At 34.2% G+C, this 17,964-nt stretch overlaps 1 protein-coding gene across 1 annotated transcript in view; it reads left to right on the forward strand.

Moving 5' to 3' along the window:
• LOC129968692 (eukaryotic translation initiation factor 5B-like) overlaps positions 1–17,696 on the forward strand; it is a 35,952-nt gene extending 18,256 nt beyond the window's left edge. The window contains exon 2 of the mRNA XM_056082851.1: positions 11,826–17,696. Within this exon, the coding sequence (XP_055938826.1) occupies positions 11,853–15,269 (3,417 nt within the window). The 5' untranslated portion in view covers positions 11,826–11,852 and the 3' untranslated portion in view covers positions 15,270–17,696. The remainder of the gene's footprint in view (positions 1–11,825) is intronic.
• The last annotated feature ends 268 nt before the right edge of the window (positions 17,697–17,964 follow it).

The following is a 17,964-nucleotide window of genomic DNA, read 5'->3' on the forward strand; positions in this document are numbered from 1 at the left end:
ATCTCGCGGCCAGTTTGTGCGCGTGTAAACGGGATAACACAGAAACTTCGCAATCTACGTAAGTGAAATTTAGCATGTGGTCTGGAAAACGTAGTTGTGGATGTAAATAGAATTTTTGAAACAATTACTCGAAAAGAAGAGACGCTGCATGTACTATCGATTTTCTACAGCGGGCTACGCAAGATAGGTTGAAGTATCACTTGAAAATAATCATGTCTGATTTTCCACTATTTTTATATTATCACTTCAATGCTACCCTTTCCTTGGCTCCCCTCCCCTATTTGAAGCTATGATTCTAATCATTTCTTGAAACCTCTTACACCTACATTAACTTTTACTTTGTCTACAGTGTCGGATCTAATTCATTTTAACCATAGAAATCAGGTGAATAGATCCAGCTTTTAACCGAAACCGTTTTGACATGCACTAAACTGTGAATCCTGGTGAAGAGTTCATCATTTGTTTTCCTAAAGATCGGGTGATTATGCCGAATTCGTTGACGCTGAGTTACTACAACACTGTAATATTGTTGGTTTGACCTTTTTGCATCCATTAAGCGTGCATAACTTTTCAGAAAGTTGGCAGGTTCGTTAAGATGTTGGTATCTGTCATCCTTCTGTTTAATTCGTTTCAACTGGAAGAAAAATTGCGTTCGGAACGCTTGTTGCTACAGCTAATAAGCAAATTGTACACGAATTTCCGAAGTTTCAATTCAGATTTCAAGCGATAACGGTGCTCCTTCTGAACACTTAGCATTGTTTTCCCCGACGCAGTGTCAATGAACGGAAACTAAGGTTACAATCCATTTTGAGATTTATGCGGGCTGCAAAAAATGGATGTTAGAGATCATTTATTTGTTTTTGTAGTCCCGCTCTAATTATCCATATTTCGTACACGAGTGGTCGTGGAGATAATGGCTTCAAGGGGCCATACATTTTAAATAATGTGAAATGCGAATTTTATTCCATTTCAAAATTAATAATATCGCGCATTGGAATAATATTTTGAGCATTTTAATATGAAACTTCCTACCGTATTTTTTTTTTTTTTTTTTTTTTTTTTGCCCTCAGTATATGCTTGTCAAATTTTCTAGTAGTGCTTAGATATAATATTTGATAGTACACAGAAAAATTCATTTTTCCAGAGATGTTGATAAAAACAATAGTGTTTGTATTTTATGTCTACATATTTTCCACGTGCGTATATAAAGTTGAAGGAACCAAGATACAGACGCAGCTACGAATTTGTTAAAAACATTTAATTTTCGCTATTTTAATTTCAATTTTTGTCATTTCATAATTTTACGTTTCGCTATAAATTTAATGACTGGCCTTATACTTTTTATCCTTTTCAATCGCTTCGCGTTCTTTTTTCTTTATTTTCTGATGCCTTTTCTTTGAGTCCGTTGCCATTCCGCAAAAAACAATTTCTCACTTCGGAGATGTCACTTCGGGAGAAAATGGAACGCCTCCCCAATTTTTCCCATCCGAACTTTAATAACTACTTCCGTCTCTTGTTCTTTTATTTCACTCGTCTTCATTCAACTTTTCATCGCTTCGAGTGTTTTTCAGGAGAATGCTTCTTGTGCTCCCTCCCCTCCTATTTTGCGACCGGTGCCGTGACCGGATTGCTTTTCAGAACCAGTGAAATTAATTTTGCGTCACGCGAGTTGGCGTTCTTCGAGTTTGTTTTAAACTAAATTAACTCGTTTTTTCCCTTCTCTTGCACATTTTTATTTCCATCTATTTTATTCAGAAATTTTGACGCGCTTATTCTGAAAAATTCCGTCTTACAAGTTTAGAACGTTTTACGTTAGAGTTTTATTTTATTTCGGAAGATATGTCTTTTTTTTTTTTCTCTGTCAGAATTCTGTCCTTCGTTTCATCTAAGTAGAATATTATCGTGTTTTCTTCTATTTTTGTCTCCATCGTTGGATGTTAGGGATTGTTGCGTTTATGTTGCAATTTAATATTTTGCAGAAAACAAGAGGCTTATATAAAAATCGAAGTAATCATAGATTTCCTTTTTGGAATTTTAGCCTTTAACGCTTATTATAATATTTTGTAATTCTCAGAATTTTTTTATATACTTCATGAACATTATAATGAAAAATAAACGCTGAATATAGCATAGAGTCCTTAGAATATTGAATGCACACACACTTAACATTTTTGCTAAAATTGCAATGATCGTAAATGTAAATTGTTAGATTTTCGAATCCACTCCCCTTTTAATATAGTGTACATCATTTGCGTTCTATTGAGTGAATCAAACTCTGTGCAGTATCAACAAACATAAAGGGAAAGACTTTATATGAATATATGCATATAAAATGGAAATAGCTATTTGTACTGCCCCTTCAAACAAAATAGGGCGCAATCGACCAGTAAGCTTCCGAACACTATTTTACACAGAAGCTTAATAGTAATTTTAATTTCAGAATTGTAGATTTCTCTCGATTTTTAACGAAATCTGTGTGAGAATGTGTGCATGACCAGCACAAAGCAGCGAGAGTGGTCTTCCCAAAACTTTCTCGCACCTTCTCTTGTAATGCCAGAGAAAACTACATGGCATGGGCGTACAATATTTACGAAATATTAACTTTTGCCGTGAATTTACCATTTTTACTGAATCTATCGTGTTATCCTTGGCGATTCATCCCTGGTATGCGTTAATAGTATCCAAAATTTGAATTTGTGTTGTGTGTTTTTTTCAACCGATTGAAACAAAATTTTGACAGAAAACTACACTTATAGTCAGAAAATCCCATACCAAATTTGATATATTTAAATCTTTGCGTTTTTCAAACATCGCATTTATTTGTTTCTGAAAGTATAGACCGACAGACAGCCAAGCAGTTGTTGGACGTGGTTCAAAAGTGGATAGGTGTCTACTAGATAGATTTTAAATATGTGTACCGAATTTTATATCTAGCTCTCTTCTTTTTTTCGTATTAACTTATATTTGAACAGTTGGATTTCCTTTGAACTGATTTTACTCAAAATGTGATAGAAATCTGCAAATTTGGTGTCAAGACCGCATACCGAGTTTCAACCGCCTAGCTCAAAGCATTTTTGTTACCTTTGTCGCAGACATTTTCCAAAAATGTGTTTTTCGAACGCAGGGAAGTCTAAAACGTGAAGTTTCGTCAAAATCTCGAGTTCGAATTTTTTGACGGTTACTATATTTTCTCTATGCTACGCATACGAGGAAGTAAAAATGAAGCTAGCTAGGAAACTTTATATTTAGCATATAATTTTATCACCAACCTTGTTATGCTTAATCAAAGTCGGTCTTTGAAAGGACTGTTGACAATCTCTCCGTTCGTGGAGTAGACTGTTACTCAAAAACAATAAGCTAAATTCACGAAATTTGGTATAAAGTCTGATCTTTAAACTGTAGATTTCTGTCATATTTTGGTCACATGTAGTGAAAGAAAAGACGTCCTCATATTTTAATGCATTCAACGCGTCACGTTGTGCTGGCATATGACTGAAGAATGCTCTCGCTCTTTGCTGTCTTAAGTGAATACGGATCGTACTATTTTCAGCTGATTTTGAGGGCGTTATTATTATTATTATTTCTCTAAATGGAAGTTCAGAGCTGCAATTGGAAAGATTATGTTGTTCCAAACCCCGTGAATTTTTGCCTCCCTTTTCTTTTTTTTTTCTTTTTTTTTTTTTTTTTTGTAATATTGATCACTTTCGAAAAGTTTTTTTTTTGGGGGGGGGGGATGTTAAACCGGAATAGAGGTATAAAGAGAAGGTAACGTTCGAAATGGCCATTATCGCCTAATGTCACCATTCAACTCTAGAAAATGGATCCTGGTTGGTAAAGGAGGGCTCTTCTCTCATCTGAAGACATTCTTGTGTCAAGGGATTCCCAGAGTGAGTGGGAAGGAAAAATGGACTCAGATGCTTGCTCAAAAATGGGAATTCTTCTTCTCTGCTAAGATGAGTTTCGGACATTAGACATGCCCCATTTTTTCCTCTGGGAATTTCGATGAAGCAGTTTTATATGCTGGATTTCTCCCCCCCCCCCTTTAGTTCTAACAAAAATGATGCCTAACCCTCAAGAGTTACTCGCGGTGGCAAACTGTGTAGTGACTGAGGAAAGTTCTGACGTGACTATTTCGGACTTTAATGAGGAATCCTCCATTAAGATTTAGATCTAAATTATAGACGAAAATTCAACTTTTTTGCTTTTCATACTGAAATATACCGAGAGAAAGTTAGCAAATGTAAGAATATGGTCTCGAGATTTTGATGAATCCCCACGTCTTCTAGCTTAATTGCTTCAACCAGTGCGTCCTGCCCTGCAATGATCGAAAAAGCTCGTGCATGGAATAAAGGCAATCTGTAAATATGATAATTAAAAAGTTAGGCTAGCGGGAAGAAATTCGGCGAATAGTCTTTACGCCGAACTTTTTATCATATTTTTAACATAATCTGTAAATGTTTCTGACAATCTGTCCGTCAAAGTACAGAAAGCAGAATAGCTCAAAACAACAACAAGCTAGATCATTAAAACTTGGATATCAGTATGATTGCAGACCTATATTTTGGGTCTTCGATCATGCTTTCAAATCATTTTTTTTTTAAATCTTTGGGAATGTGCTTTTTGATATATTAAGACAATGGGGCAGTTTTTGTGCTTCTTAAAAACGGCTTATGTATTGCGGACGCCTTTATTTAGATTGACGGAACTCAGCATTTGATAAGTATAACTATGGTGCATACCAAATTTCATTTATGTAAGAGATTGCTTCTGATACACATGAGAATATATTCTACATTTTAATATTTATTTCAAAGTTTAATTTAATTCATCTAAGTGATTGCGTCTAGAGAGTTATCTCGTTCAGTCTCGGACTGACAAAAAATCTTTTCGCTGATGAATTTCATTCAAATTGGATTGCAATTTATTTCGGTTTAAAAACTGCACATCAATCTAGCTTATTGCATTGTTGAGTTATATTCACAGACACGCCGATAGATAAGCGAATCCTTTCGGATTCAGGGAAGATCAAACCGCGGAAATGAGTGAAAAATCGAGGTTGAATTTTTTTAATGATCATAAAATGACCTGTTTATGTATATCAGCTGCCATTTCATCCTTTGCGAAGACATTTTACAGAATTTTTTACTATCACAGTAAATATGTATCATTCATTTTCCTCCTGTCTTTTTCTTCATCTACTATTCTGGTATTCTAGATAATTTGAAGTCTTGAGAGAAAAAAGTCAAGTGGGGAATATGTGAATTCCTTTATCCTCAAAATAATTTTGTGGTTCTTATAAATTTTACAGGAAGACTGTTTGTGCCCCATATCTTCCTTACGATTTCATCGCTATCATTTCTACTCTTAAATCCCCCCCCCCCCCTCTTTATTCAGATAGCTATTTACTGATGTAAAGTGAAGAGGAGGTAACAGAATATTCGACAGCTCCTCCCTTCCGACTTCTCAAAATAGGTTTCCTTTCGGGAGAAGTGCTTCACTGCAGCTATCAACCGGATGGGAAAAAGAAATAAATCAGCAAGAGGCGTGTAAATGTAAAGGGTTCTCAATCTCTTTTCCCCGAATGCCCTTTTCGTTTCGGGTACATTTTTGGTTGGAGTGGGGAATATTTCGAGTCTTACCTCGCCGGCGTTTGGAATCGGACGAGAAATGAAATAGCTTGGGGAGAACACCGGCCAAAATAAATGAAAGATGGGGGGGAGGAGACAGAATAAAGTGAATTTGCGATTATAGAATGTGAAAACACTACTTTTTACATTATCACATACAAAGTATACAAAATAATAATTTTGATTGTCAAAAAAAGACCTCGAGGTTTTCATGAATCTTTCCCTTTAAAATCTTCTTAAGTAAAAAAAAAAAAAAAAATCAGTTTTTCGATATTTTTTTTTTTTATTTTTTATTTTTTTTTTTTTTTCTTCTTTTGTATGCAAGTTCTGTAAACTTTAAAACGCAACGATCTAGACAGATAGATTTTTTTTTTTCAATGTCAGGTCTGAACGCTGATTTTGTTGCGAAATTTTGCCGCACTCTACGGAAAAATGTACTATTCTAAAAATATATATATATATATATTCGATTCTGCAAAGAAATTGAACCTGGATTTTCCTTTTTTGTGCTCATCGCAAGTAGAATGCTCCAACAAGTTTAAATGTCCATTTGGTGATTGTTTTAAGAAAATGCTTATAACATCATTGCTCAATTAAGATTGTATTGCCAATAATATTTCACGGATTTTAAGGAAATTTTTTGATACTGGTTCCAAATCTGGCTGTGTTTTTGTTAGTTAGGCTGTAAATTTTCGAGATAAAGTGAAAATTGTATTTCAGCAACAATATGTGTGCAGCACACAAATCACATTGTAACTGTAACAAATGCAAATCAATTATATTATTAAATCAATGCGATGAACTGACATCTTAAAGAGTAACTGATAAAATAAACAGATGGCAGTCAGAACAGAAATCACTTAAAATCTATGTTAAATGGAAGTTTAAAAAAAATTTAGGCAATATTAATGAGTGAGATAAAGAAATAAATATCAATAAATCAAATGCGACCAGTAGCAATGAGCGATATTCTAAAACAATTAAATGATATGCTAAACATACAAGGCGATGTTGCATTGAGTCCAATAAAATGAAAAATAAATAGGATCAATTAATTCATTGAAAATCACTTCTTTTTTATGTGCAATGGATGTTTCGCGTTGGAAGTTCCAACGATAGTTTCCCACCGTATGTGTGTTCTGTCAACCTGGATACTGCTTCCATTACTTTGATATCGTGGTGGAACCTCGGTTCTTACTCCTCTCTATTATGACCCAGATCTTCTGAAAATTTGATCAAGTAATTAAGTCGGAAATGCACTTTTGTGCTCATATTAGTCCCTAACTTATCTCAACTTTTAAATATATCTTGCGTAGATTCTTCATAGCTCTTTGCTTTGTGGTTACTGAAAACATTCTTAATAATTATTATGAAATTTGATCAAGCCGGAGACCGAAAAGTAGCCTTATATGTTGAAAAGATTTTAATCGTTAATTAATTTGCAAATTTGAGGGCCTTCAAAATTCCTTTCTCTTAGATTTTCATTGCTAATCCCAAGAAACATTTTAGAAATATTTTGGAAGCAATCGCCAACTTTATTGAGTGCCTCAGCGAATTGTTCTTTAGACCAGGTTTTATGGGAAGTGATGTTAGAATGATCTTATTTGTGTCAATGAGTGGCACCCTAATAATATTCGCTGTACCTACAATCAGCATTTCTCTTGAAGATCAATGATCTTTGTGTGCCGTACCATTCCACCATTTGGCGTATTCGTTTTGTTGTCCCCTGCAAGACAACCGTCTTAAGACGCAAGTGGACCTCTGATGCTGCTGATACCATAGATTCTTCACAATTATTATATTTTATTTATTTTGATATAGGAAGACATTTGGCAAGGAAGAGTAGCTACTAGTCTTTAGGACAAATGCAGGAATAAACGGTTTGTCCTTTTCGAAAAAAATGGCAAAGGACTGCCTTTTTAACTTGGCATAGATATATTGATCTTCCATACACGAATTAACAAACCTCATTGTTTCTACTGCATGGTTTGTGAAGGGAAGAAAGCGAATCGAAAGAAATTAAATAAATGAAAGTTCCAGTATTATTAGATACTTGTTTCAAAAGTTTTTCCACTACAGAAAATTTCTTAGCGAGCCTAAAATCTGAGAACAAAATTTTAAAAATGAGGATAATTTATGTATTTTTAAATGAAAGCTATTTGTCTGTTTACTCCTAAAAACGATTCGGACAACATTTGGTGCACTTATTTCTTAACATCAAGAAGAGGTAACTATTCTACTTTCCATCATATCTTCGGAACGTATGTCATTATACAAAAATTATTTTTGCACCGTCTTAAAATTAAGAAAAATTTATTTTTAGTGATACCTAGTCCCGTTTTCATATAGATATCCTTCCATTTTTGATCAGTTTTTCGATGTTCATTTGGAACATGTTTTATTTTTTTTAAATTCTGTTTTTATTACTGGAATACACCCTTTTAATTTGTATGCAGATTAATTTGCCTTTAAATGCTGTTTTTAAATTGTTGCTAATTTTGTTTCATATTTTTATACTTTTAAATTTAATATGCACTCTTTTAGCATATCATATGTCTTTTTTAAAAGCTGTTTTTAGCATAAGCTTGCGGTGGCATGTGTAATATTTTGCTTATTGTAAATACTCTTTTCTATCTTCCACTTCGCCCTCCCATCCGTATCTAGTAACATGTCCGAGTGCAAACTTGAAAGCCAACCCGTCAATGGAGACATGGATTTTCTCACGCGACTAGAGACATGGAATCAAAATAACTCCATTATTATTTTTCTTTTTTGTCTTTTGTAAGCAGCTTTGGAATTTATTTTGAAATCACAATACATTCTGAAAATCATGTAATTACCAAAAATATTAATATTAAAAATGTCAAAATGTTATAATATTAAATGTTGAAAAAAATGTTATAAGAAAAATCTAAACAATCGTTTAATGAGTATTTACTACATTTAAATATTACGGAATGACACTAATGTTAATAACTTTTAGATAAAAATAAAGAATACAATATTTTAAAATGTTATTTTAAGAATATTTCTTTATCCTTTTTGCATTATTGAAATTAAAAGCAGTTTCAGAAACATAGAGTGAATGACTAAATAAATAACAATTAAAACTTTGAAAAAGAAGATTATACGCATGTGTTCATATTTAGAATTTTGCCAACATACTGCTGAAAGAACAAATTGAGGATACCGAGGAGATGATTGTATTCAAAGACAAAATACCCCGTGATAATCAGCTAATGAACAGCGCGGAATCATCTTGACTTCCGTCTCCAGTTACTGGTTGGACCTATAAAAATTGCTGCATTTTGATACTTCTCTTGAAAATTCGATTGAACTTCATTGAATGTGAATTCATTCATATTGTGAAAATGTACGACTGTGCATGTTAAACATGAGTTATTACTGGTTTTTAATGCGTATTTGTTGCTGTGTATATGTGCGATGGACAATGCGGAAAAGTTCAGATTTGTACCTCAATTGTTACAGTAATATTTTTTATTCCCTATCCCCTCCCCCCCACACACAAATTCAGACTTACGGCTATATGTACAAAGGAATGCCAAACATGTGCAGAAAGTCTTAAATAGGAAAATTTGTAAAATGCAATGTATAATATTGTTTATTCAGTCGTTCCTTTACAAATCGAATGTTTGAAAGAGAACGCTTCATTTTGCTATTCTAACGATTGGATGAAAAGCTATATGCTAGAAATTCTAAGTTCGAAATGGCGGAGTTTAGTTGGGTAGTTATTGCTAAAGTTTTTAACGATGATTGCTTTTTAGAGAAGTGTCATAATTTAGATTTTTTTTTTTTATGTTGGTTTAGTTTATTAGTGATAAAATAGGTTGGATAGAAAATATGTAATTCTTCAGAAAGTAAATTAGATTCTTGTCCCAATTTTTTTATGATGCATTATTATTGGATTGCATTGAAATAAAAGATATTAATATGGTAGGGTTTTAAAATTTTAAGGCATATATATGCAAGTTCTGATTTGCTCTCATCTTTTCTAAAAAAATATTTTTTTCATGATTTGTTTATGTGTTTTTATTCTTGGCGAATTTATTTCCCGAAACAACACTGCTTCCTCCTTGAAGCACGAGAGGAATACTGATCACTGATCTCTCCACCCAGTATTTGCTGGTTATGTAAATGGTAATATGTTGTGAGGGAAACCTGTATATCCGAGTTGGACGCAATATGTTGTTTGAAAAATCGTTCTCTTCATTCGACCGCTGAGCCAAAAGCAAGTGCTGTGCACATGTGCATTTGTAGCGGGGTGCTGATCCCTCATTGCATTTTAGAGTGTACGTGGATCGTGTAAAGCCGAGCCGGAAGCGAGGCGACTGATTAGAATGTTTCGATTCTGAGTTAGACAGAAGATTGTTGAAGTGAAGTAGATTTTTTGATGGAACGGGGAATGACTGAATGCTGTAGTTTTCAGCAGTTTTTTGGTGCAAATTTAACGGTAATGGCTTTGAAAAAATAAAAGATGTTTTACTATCGAGAGTAGTTTTAAGCGCAAATAAGTTAAGTTCGTTAAATGAAGAAAAACCAAGTTTATCTTATGTGCATAAATTTAATTTAGCTCGTAAATATATAAAATTTATTTGTTTATTTATTTAAATGGAATTAGCCGTAATGTGTTTTAAAGTACACCGTAAAATGCGTTAATAAATATCTTTTTTTTTCTTTGACGCTTGCATACTATGATATATAACGAGCACCCCGTGTTAATTGTAAATTTTAAACACACATAATTACCTTTTCATTATGATTAATGCTGTTTCCATTTCTTTTCCTTGTAGTTTTAGCTAAAAATTGACTCTCTGAAAAGCAAATAAACGTAAAAATTCCGAGTGTAAATAAATATATTTCTTGCAGCGTTTCAGAAAACGCGATGCGAACGACTAGATAAAGATAAAATAACTAACCGAACTAAATACCGCCATTGGCTGTAAATCTCAGGAATGTTTTTTTCATACCCAAAGGATGTTGTGGATATTTACCAGAGTCGCTGTTTTCTCTTAATGGTTACGCTCATATAAATATGGCGCGTCTCGTGTTTGATTCCTTATTTATTAAACTCGCATAAAAAGGAGACGTGCTCGTAGGCAGAAAGTAAAAAATTCATAACCCTCCTCGTAAAACAGGGACGTGCCGATACGGGGCCTCTGCGACTCATGAACGGTCAGTTCAGAAAATAGCGGAACGTGATACAGTCTGCATATAAGTAGGGTAGACGAAAAAAAAAAAAAAGATTCATTGATTAAAAAAGATTAATGGAATTAGATTTTTAAAGGGTATCCAAGAAGCCGTGTAAAGAGTATGCTGTGATAGCAAAGAAACAATTAGAATGAAATTTTGAAAACAAAAAAGTCCGATAATTAATTGTTTTGAATTATAATTCTTATGTCAAATTATGAAAAAAATTTAGATTTCACAATTTTTTTCGGAAGTACATTGTATTGAATAAAATATTATTTACGTCATTAAATACTTTTGAAAGTAATGCTAAAAACATAATTTCACGATGAACCAGAGAAAATGTATGAAATAATTCTTTGAGGTATTGTATAAATTATTTAAAAAAAAAAAAAAAAAAAAGATCTGTAGCTCACATAAGATTTAATGTTGAACGATTCTATCTTCTGTACTTACACTTTTAAAAAGTCATATTTAGTTTCAGCAAAAAAAGTTCTCTTGTTAATGGAAATTTATTTATTTAAAGTTCAAATTTTACGGGAGATGACTGAAAATTAGAGAAATACATAGTACATGGTGCAAAATTGTGTAAGGTTTAATAGTAGTACAAGTTATTTGACTGTCAAAATTTGAAATTTAAAAATATTTTACTGAAGGAAGTATCTAATCTATAATATATCTAACATATCTAATGACATAAAATATTTCATTGAAAATTTTAGAAAGTATTATTCTAGGTGAACCAGCTAGTCATCAAATGTGTCTATTCTATAATAATAATAATAAAGATGAATGTTACATGTCTATGTTTGTTGGCCTTTCAGACCAGACTGCTTAACCTATAGTTACCAAATTTGAAACATATAGTATTTGAGCAAAGTGAGACGGGAATCAATTGAATAGTTTGAATTTCTTTAGCGTATAAACTATGTCATATAGCAATTTCATTCTATATTCATATATATTTATTTCATTTTCATTTCTCTGCAGGTGTGCCACTCATGAGAGAAATTTCCAATGGGAAAGAATAGGAAGGTCAAGCAGGTGGTGAATCAGACTAACGTTGAATCCGAAGACCATGCTACTACTGATCCGAATGCTCCAGTCGAATTTCTGACTTCTGATGATTTTCAAGTCGTGCAAAAGAAAAGGCATCATTCAAAGAAATCTCCCGATGATCACGAAGAGAGGGATTTTGTACCCAGATCGAGAACAAGTTCCAGTCGTTTCACTGATGCGAAAGATGCCATCGGTTGCCATTCAGGATTTTGGGGTGTAAAATCGCAAGAATATGCCTCTGAAGACAATTGTAGAACGGATGATATAGCAAAGAACTTTACATCGTGCAAAGAAAATGAACATGGCGGCGGTGATTATCTACCTGAGATTTGTAATGGTTTGCAGCAATTATGCATGAATGGTGGAGCAGTAGAAAAAGGAAGAGAAACCAATGACGAGAATTCTGAAAGCGTTTTCAATTTTGAATGGCCTCATCCAGAAGATAGTTTTAAAACTGCTGAAAAAGAAACGAACTCCTGTGACTTAAATCAAAACGTATTATCCAAAGAAAATGAATTTTCAGAAACACTTAAATGTGAAGAAAAAGATCTATCTTTATCCCTGAAGATTGATGAGATTGCTAGTGTCGATGCGAATGCACCAGAAAATTCCTCACTCGGAAATGAAGATGTAAATGCATCTGAAATTTCCAGAGTAGAGTGCCATACCGAGAAAAACAGCATTAAAAAGAAAAAGGAAAAAAAAGCCCGTGATAAGCAGAAGAGTGATAGTACTTCGGTGTCCCAAAAGGCTGCAAAAGTACTGACAAACAGTTCATCTTCCGACTTTTCTGAAGTTCATGCAGCCAGTAATGATGAGCACGAGTTGAAGGAGAAAGACAGTGAAAAGAAGGACAGAAAACGTCCAAGTAAGAAACAACTTGCAGCTATTCATGATGCCTTGATGAAGGCCAAAGAAGAGGAGGAAAGGCGTAAGCAGGAAGATGAAATTCAGCGAAAACTTGCCGAAGAGGCCGAAAAACAGGCCCTGGAAAGGCAGAGATTAGAGCAAGAAAAAAAGGAGAAAAAGAAGTTGAAAGAGAAACAGAAGCGCGAAAGGCTTAAAGCGGAAGGACGGCTTTTGTCAAAATCTCAGAAACAATCCAGAGCTCGTCTAGCAGCTACTCTCGAGGCCTTTCGACAACAAGGTGTTGATGTACCTCAATTAGGCGAAAAGAGGCCGGGAGGTTTGTCGATGGACAAAACAAATCGGAAGAGATTGGATTCGAGCCGGTCTGATTCAGGTATTGTTAGTAAATCGGAAAGACATAAATCAGAATCTCTCTCTTCTCAAGAATCTGGTAAGGAGAGTCTTTCAGATTTACCTAGTAGCTTTGATTCGAAGGAATCCTGGGATATCAACGATTTTCGGGCGACCGAAGGTATGACCACTGAATCCGATGCTGGTCACTTCAGCTGTTCCGAAGAATCCGATGCTATAGATGAAGACCATCATGCAGCTATGCACGCTTTGCTTAAGTCAAAGGATATATCTGCTACCGGATTCAAAGATTCCTTTGAAAAATCGAATCTTGTAAAGCCTAAAAGCGATACCCACATCATCTCCACTTCTGAAGAAAAAGAGAACTCAGTTAAGTTGAGATCACCGGTAATTTGTGTGTTGGGGCATGTTGACACTGGGAAAACTAAAATTCTGGATTTCATTCGTAAAACTCATGTTCAGGATTCTGAAGCTGGGGGAATCACGCAGCAGATTGGAGCAACTATGATACCCCAAGACGCTTTGAAAGAAAAATGTAAAATGGTGAAAAATTTTGCTTCGTTTCAATTGAAAGTGCCTGGTTTGCTTGTGATAGACACTCCTGGTCATGAATCGTTTCGTAATTTACGTTCTAGAGGAACGTCTGTCTGTGATATGGCGATTTTAGTGGTAGATATCATGCATGGCTTGGAACCTCAAACCTTAGAATCTATTAATCTTCTGAAGAACAGCAAAATTCCCTTTGTGGTTGCATTAAATAAAATAGATAGGATTTATGGGTGGAAAAGCGGCAAAGATGAGGATATTGAAAATGTAATTAATAAACAAAACATAACTACTCTACTGGAGTTCAAAAAGCGTTGCCAGGATACTGTACTTCAATTTGCACAACAGTGTTTAAATGCTGCTTTATTTTATGAGAATCCAGATCCTCGAACATTTGTTTCAATGATCCCGACTTCTGCCATTACTGGAGATGGAATGGGAAACCTTTTGAGCTTGATTACGCAACTTACTCAGTCATTCATGCGTAAGCGCTTAACTTTCTCCCAGGAGTTGCAGGCAACTGTTTTGGAAGTAAAAGCCATTTCAGGGTTAGGGACCACGATTGACGTCATTCTAGTCAACGGGCATCTCCAAGAAGGCGACACAATTGTACTCGTTGGGCATGAAGGACCCATCGTTACTCAAATACGTTCTCTTTTGATGCCCCGTCCTCTCAAAGAATTGAGGGTTAAAAACCCTTACTTAGAGTACAAAACTGTTGAAGGAGCTCAAGGAGTCAAACTCATAGGAAAAGATCTCGATAAAACAATTGCTGGTATGCCTCTTTTTGTCGCTAAGAATCAAAGTGAGATAGAGCATCTTAAATCTGAAGTGGCAGAATTATTGAACCAAACCGTCAACAATATCAAGACTTCAGAGCGCGGTGTGTATGTCCTTGCTTCGACTCTTGGTTCTTTGGAAGCTCTTTTAGACTACCTAGCCAGTGCATCCATTCCTTATGTCGGCGTCAAAGTAGGACCTGTCGTCAAAAGGGATGTCATGAAAGCTTCCATCATGCTGGAGCATGACAAGCTGTACGCGACTATTCTCGCTTTCGATGTGAAAATCGATAGGGACGCCCAAGAACTTGCCGATTCTCTGGGAGTTAAGATCTTCTCGGCAAATATTATCTACCATCTTTTCGACATGTTTGTGAAATACAGAGAAGAATTCGATAAAAAACGAGACGAGGCGAGGCACCAGGCCGTTTTTCCGTGCATCCTTAAAGTCTTGTCTGGTGATGCGGGGGAATCTGATTGCCCTCTTATTTTGGACGTGCTGGTGGAAGCCGGTAGTTTGAGGCAGTACACTCCACTCTGCGTTTCCACGAAAAGCAATCTTGAATTGGGCAGCGTCTCTGTGATCGAAATCGATGGAGATTACGTCGCTTGTGCCAAAGAGGGGCAGCAGGCCCGCATCACCGTTGAAGCCAAAGACGGCGATCTTCCGAAAGTATACGGCACCCATTTCGATAACGAAGATTACCTCATAAGCCGTGTGACTCGCCAATCCATCGAAGTGTGCAAAGAATATTATCGTGATGAGCTGGATGAGACAGACTGGCATTTGATGAGTGAATTGAAAAAGATGCTTCATTTGCATGCATGAAGTTCAGTTCTTGAATGTATCGGACAGCAGAAACCTGCTTTAGATAGTACTTTTTCCCTTTTGTCTTGGACAGAGCAGTGCTTCACTGCCTTCAGTTTTATATGTGAAGTTAGACTGTCTTTTTTATGCTAATTTTGTTTCTTTTCTTTTTTTTATAATTTCGCCTATCAACTAAATCTGATTTATTATCCATTTTTATGCATTATAAGTAACTACACTTTGCTACACTAATTTGGCATCGGCTATTACTTTAATTAATGAAACTTAAGAAGACGATGCGGTTCCGTTGGAATGAAATATTAATGAGAATAAGTCTTTCTTAAGTCTCATTATTAATGAGAATTAAGAAAACGATGCTGAACATTTCACAAACCGTTTAAATGTATTCAACTTTTTTCTGGATTGCCAAATTTGTGTATTGAAATTTAATCTATTAACTATGAAATCTCTAGCTTGTATTGCCTTCACTGTCAGATTAGGTTGTCGCAAAGTGTGGATACATGAGAGAATTTTTGAAACAAATTCTTTATTTTCCTCTAAATTATTTTTATTAGCATCAGTTGAAAGCTTCATTCTTATTCTAATCATCTGTAAATTGATTTCGGAACGTTACTAAAACTTTACGGATCGTTTCATTTAATTCTGTTCGAAATTCTCTTTTTATTTAAATATGCTGATATGTCGTTAAGAAATTTGTATTGCTATTATTTATCTATTCTAAAGTCAATCGAAACTTTTAATTGTTGTTTTAATTTTCAAGAATGTGTGACAGGAGAGACCTGTTGCTGTCTAAGACAATTTTGATATGGTTAGACTTAAGAATACGGTATTGCTCTAGACGTAGTTCGTGGTGGTAACTTCAACAACCATTATGTCTTAAACCTAAGAATTGGGCGAATTATTCCTTGACCTCTCTACCATCTTCTTAAGTCTAACACTTTGGTACGTGAAACTAGTTTTTAAATAAAGTATGGAAGGCTCTATTTTTACATGCCAAATATTAACTTTTTTATGTGAAGATAATTTATTGTGATACAAGCTGTTTTCACATTACAAGCCAGTTGCTTGTCTTGAATAAAACCAGTGTTCCATTGTAACTTTTTCTTTCTTTTTGAACATATCAAGCGCTTCTATGTTCCTAATGTTGTCTAGCGTCTCAGCTAAAAGATATTTAATCTCTGGGTTTGTCATTGTTAAAAAAAGTGTAAAAGATATATTTTTTTCTATACTGGCTTGCTTTCATTAAAAATTTCTCCAGTAATAAATAAATCACCTGTTTCGCTACAAAATTGCTTCTTCCATGCGTATTACTGTTTGAATCAATCTTTCTTTTTTACATGCGTATGTGTTGTAATTGGTACTGGTCGTTGTATTAGGGCGTTTAAAATTTCAGAACTTGTTTGAGCATTGCTTAGTTTTTTATGATTATTATTTTTATTATATTTAGATTCACTGATATGCTTAAAGTCTTTCAAGGCTTTTGCATCTTTCCTTTGGTCTGTGAACTATCTGAAAAATTTTGTAATTCTTATGTCTTGTTATTTTTTCTTTTGTTAATTTATGTATTAAAAGTTTGGACCACGTAGTTAAATATTAAATCTTTATCATTACGATCTCGCTTTATTTGATGTTATGTGTTGAATTTATGATTTTTGTTATTGCTTCAGTGAATAAAGCAAAATTTCTTGGAAGGGAAGCAATATTTTTATAAAAATTTAATACCTTTTTGAAATAAATAAAGATTTAATTTGCTATTTGTTTAACACTCAACTGGCGTAAGACTTTCCCATCCATCATTCAGTTTATGAATTAAAAGTTTGTAATTTTTATATAAACCACAGATTTAACTGAAAGAATTTCTTCTCTTATTGTTCATTGCCTTTTTATTTGACTTTAAATGTCACTGTAATAGAGTACAAATTAAATTTACTTTTATGTACTTATTTCATAATTCTGCTTTGACTTGAGAACATGATACTATCCCTATCATTTTCACCAACCCTTATCAGTTGCCGTTCATTTGCATTTGTTTTATTTTTTGAAAGGTAAACTTTGCAAGTTATCGCTTTAAAAGTTCGCCTATAGTGTTGTTTGAGCAACACTACTGTTAAATAAATCCATAGTCTTCTGCTTAATTTCTTTCCCAATGTTAGGAAATGAGATGTGTTTGTAAAAGCTATTATTTTGTTTAAGGAATGTCCCAATCTTCCATTTCCGTTTCTGTCTAATTTGCCGGTGTAAAGGGGATCTGCCACCGTAATGTTTGTTGTAATCTTAGCATCATGCTTTCTTTCATTTTGTTTTATTCACATTTGTTTTGCGTGCTGAGTGAAATATTGCATTTTATGTTCTGGTAAAAGTTGTGACATTGTGAATGAATCATATTTTTTAGAATTTTGAAAAGTGAATAAAATATTTAAAAATGTTTGAATCGTTTTATTTCTGCTTCGGTTCCCCCCCCCCCTTTTTATAGAGACTTGTTTCAGAATTTCAAAGATTAAATTTTGAAATCATGTTGACACACTTCCTAACTTGCAGAAGTTTTAAAGTTTTAATATTTGTTTGTTCTGGATGACAACACACTGATGTAATATTTTTAGGATTACAATGTTATAATTATTAATTTAGTTAAACTTTGATTCTTTACGAATGGTATCATTTGGTAGTGAGTTTGAGAGGGTTATTTTGGCATTAA

Source organism: Argiope bruennichi, chromosome 5 (genome assembly GCF_947563725.1).
Source record: "Argiope bruennichi chromosome 5, qqArgBrue1.1, whole genome shotgun sequence".
In the NCBI taxonomy this organism is placed as follows: Eukaryota; Metazoa; Arthropoda; class Arachnida; order Araneae; family Araneidae; genus Argiope; species Argiope bruennichi.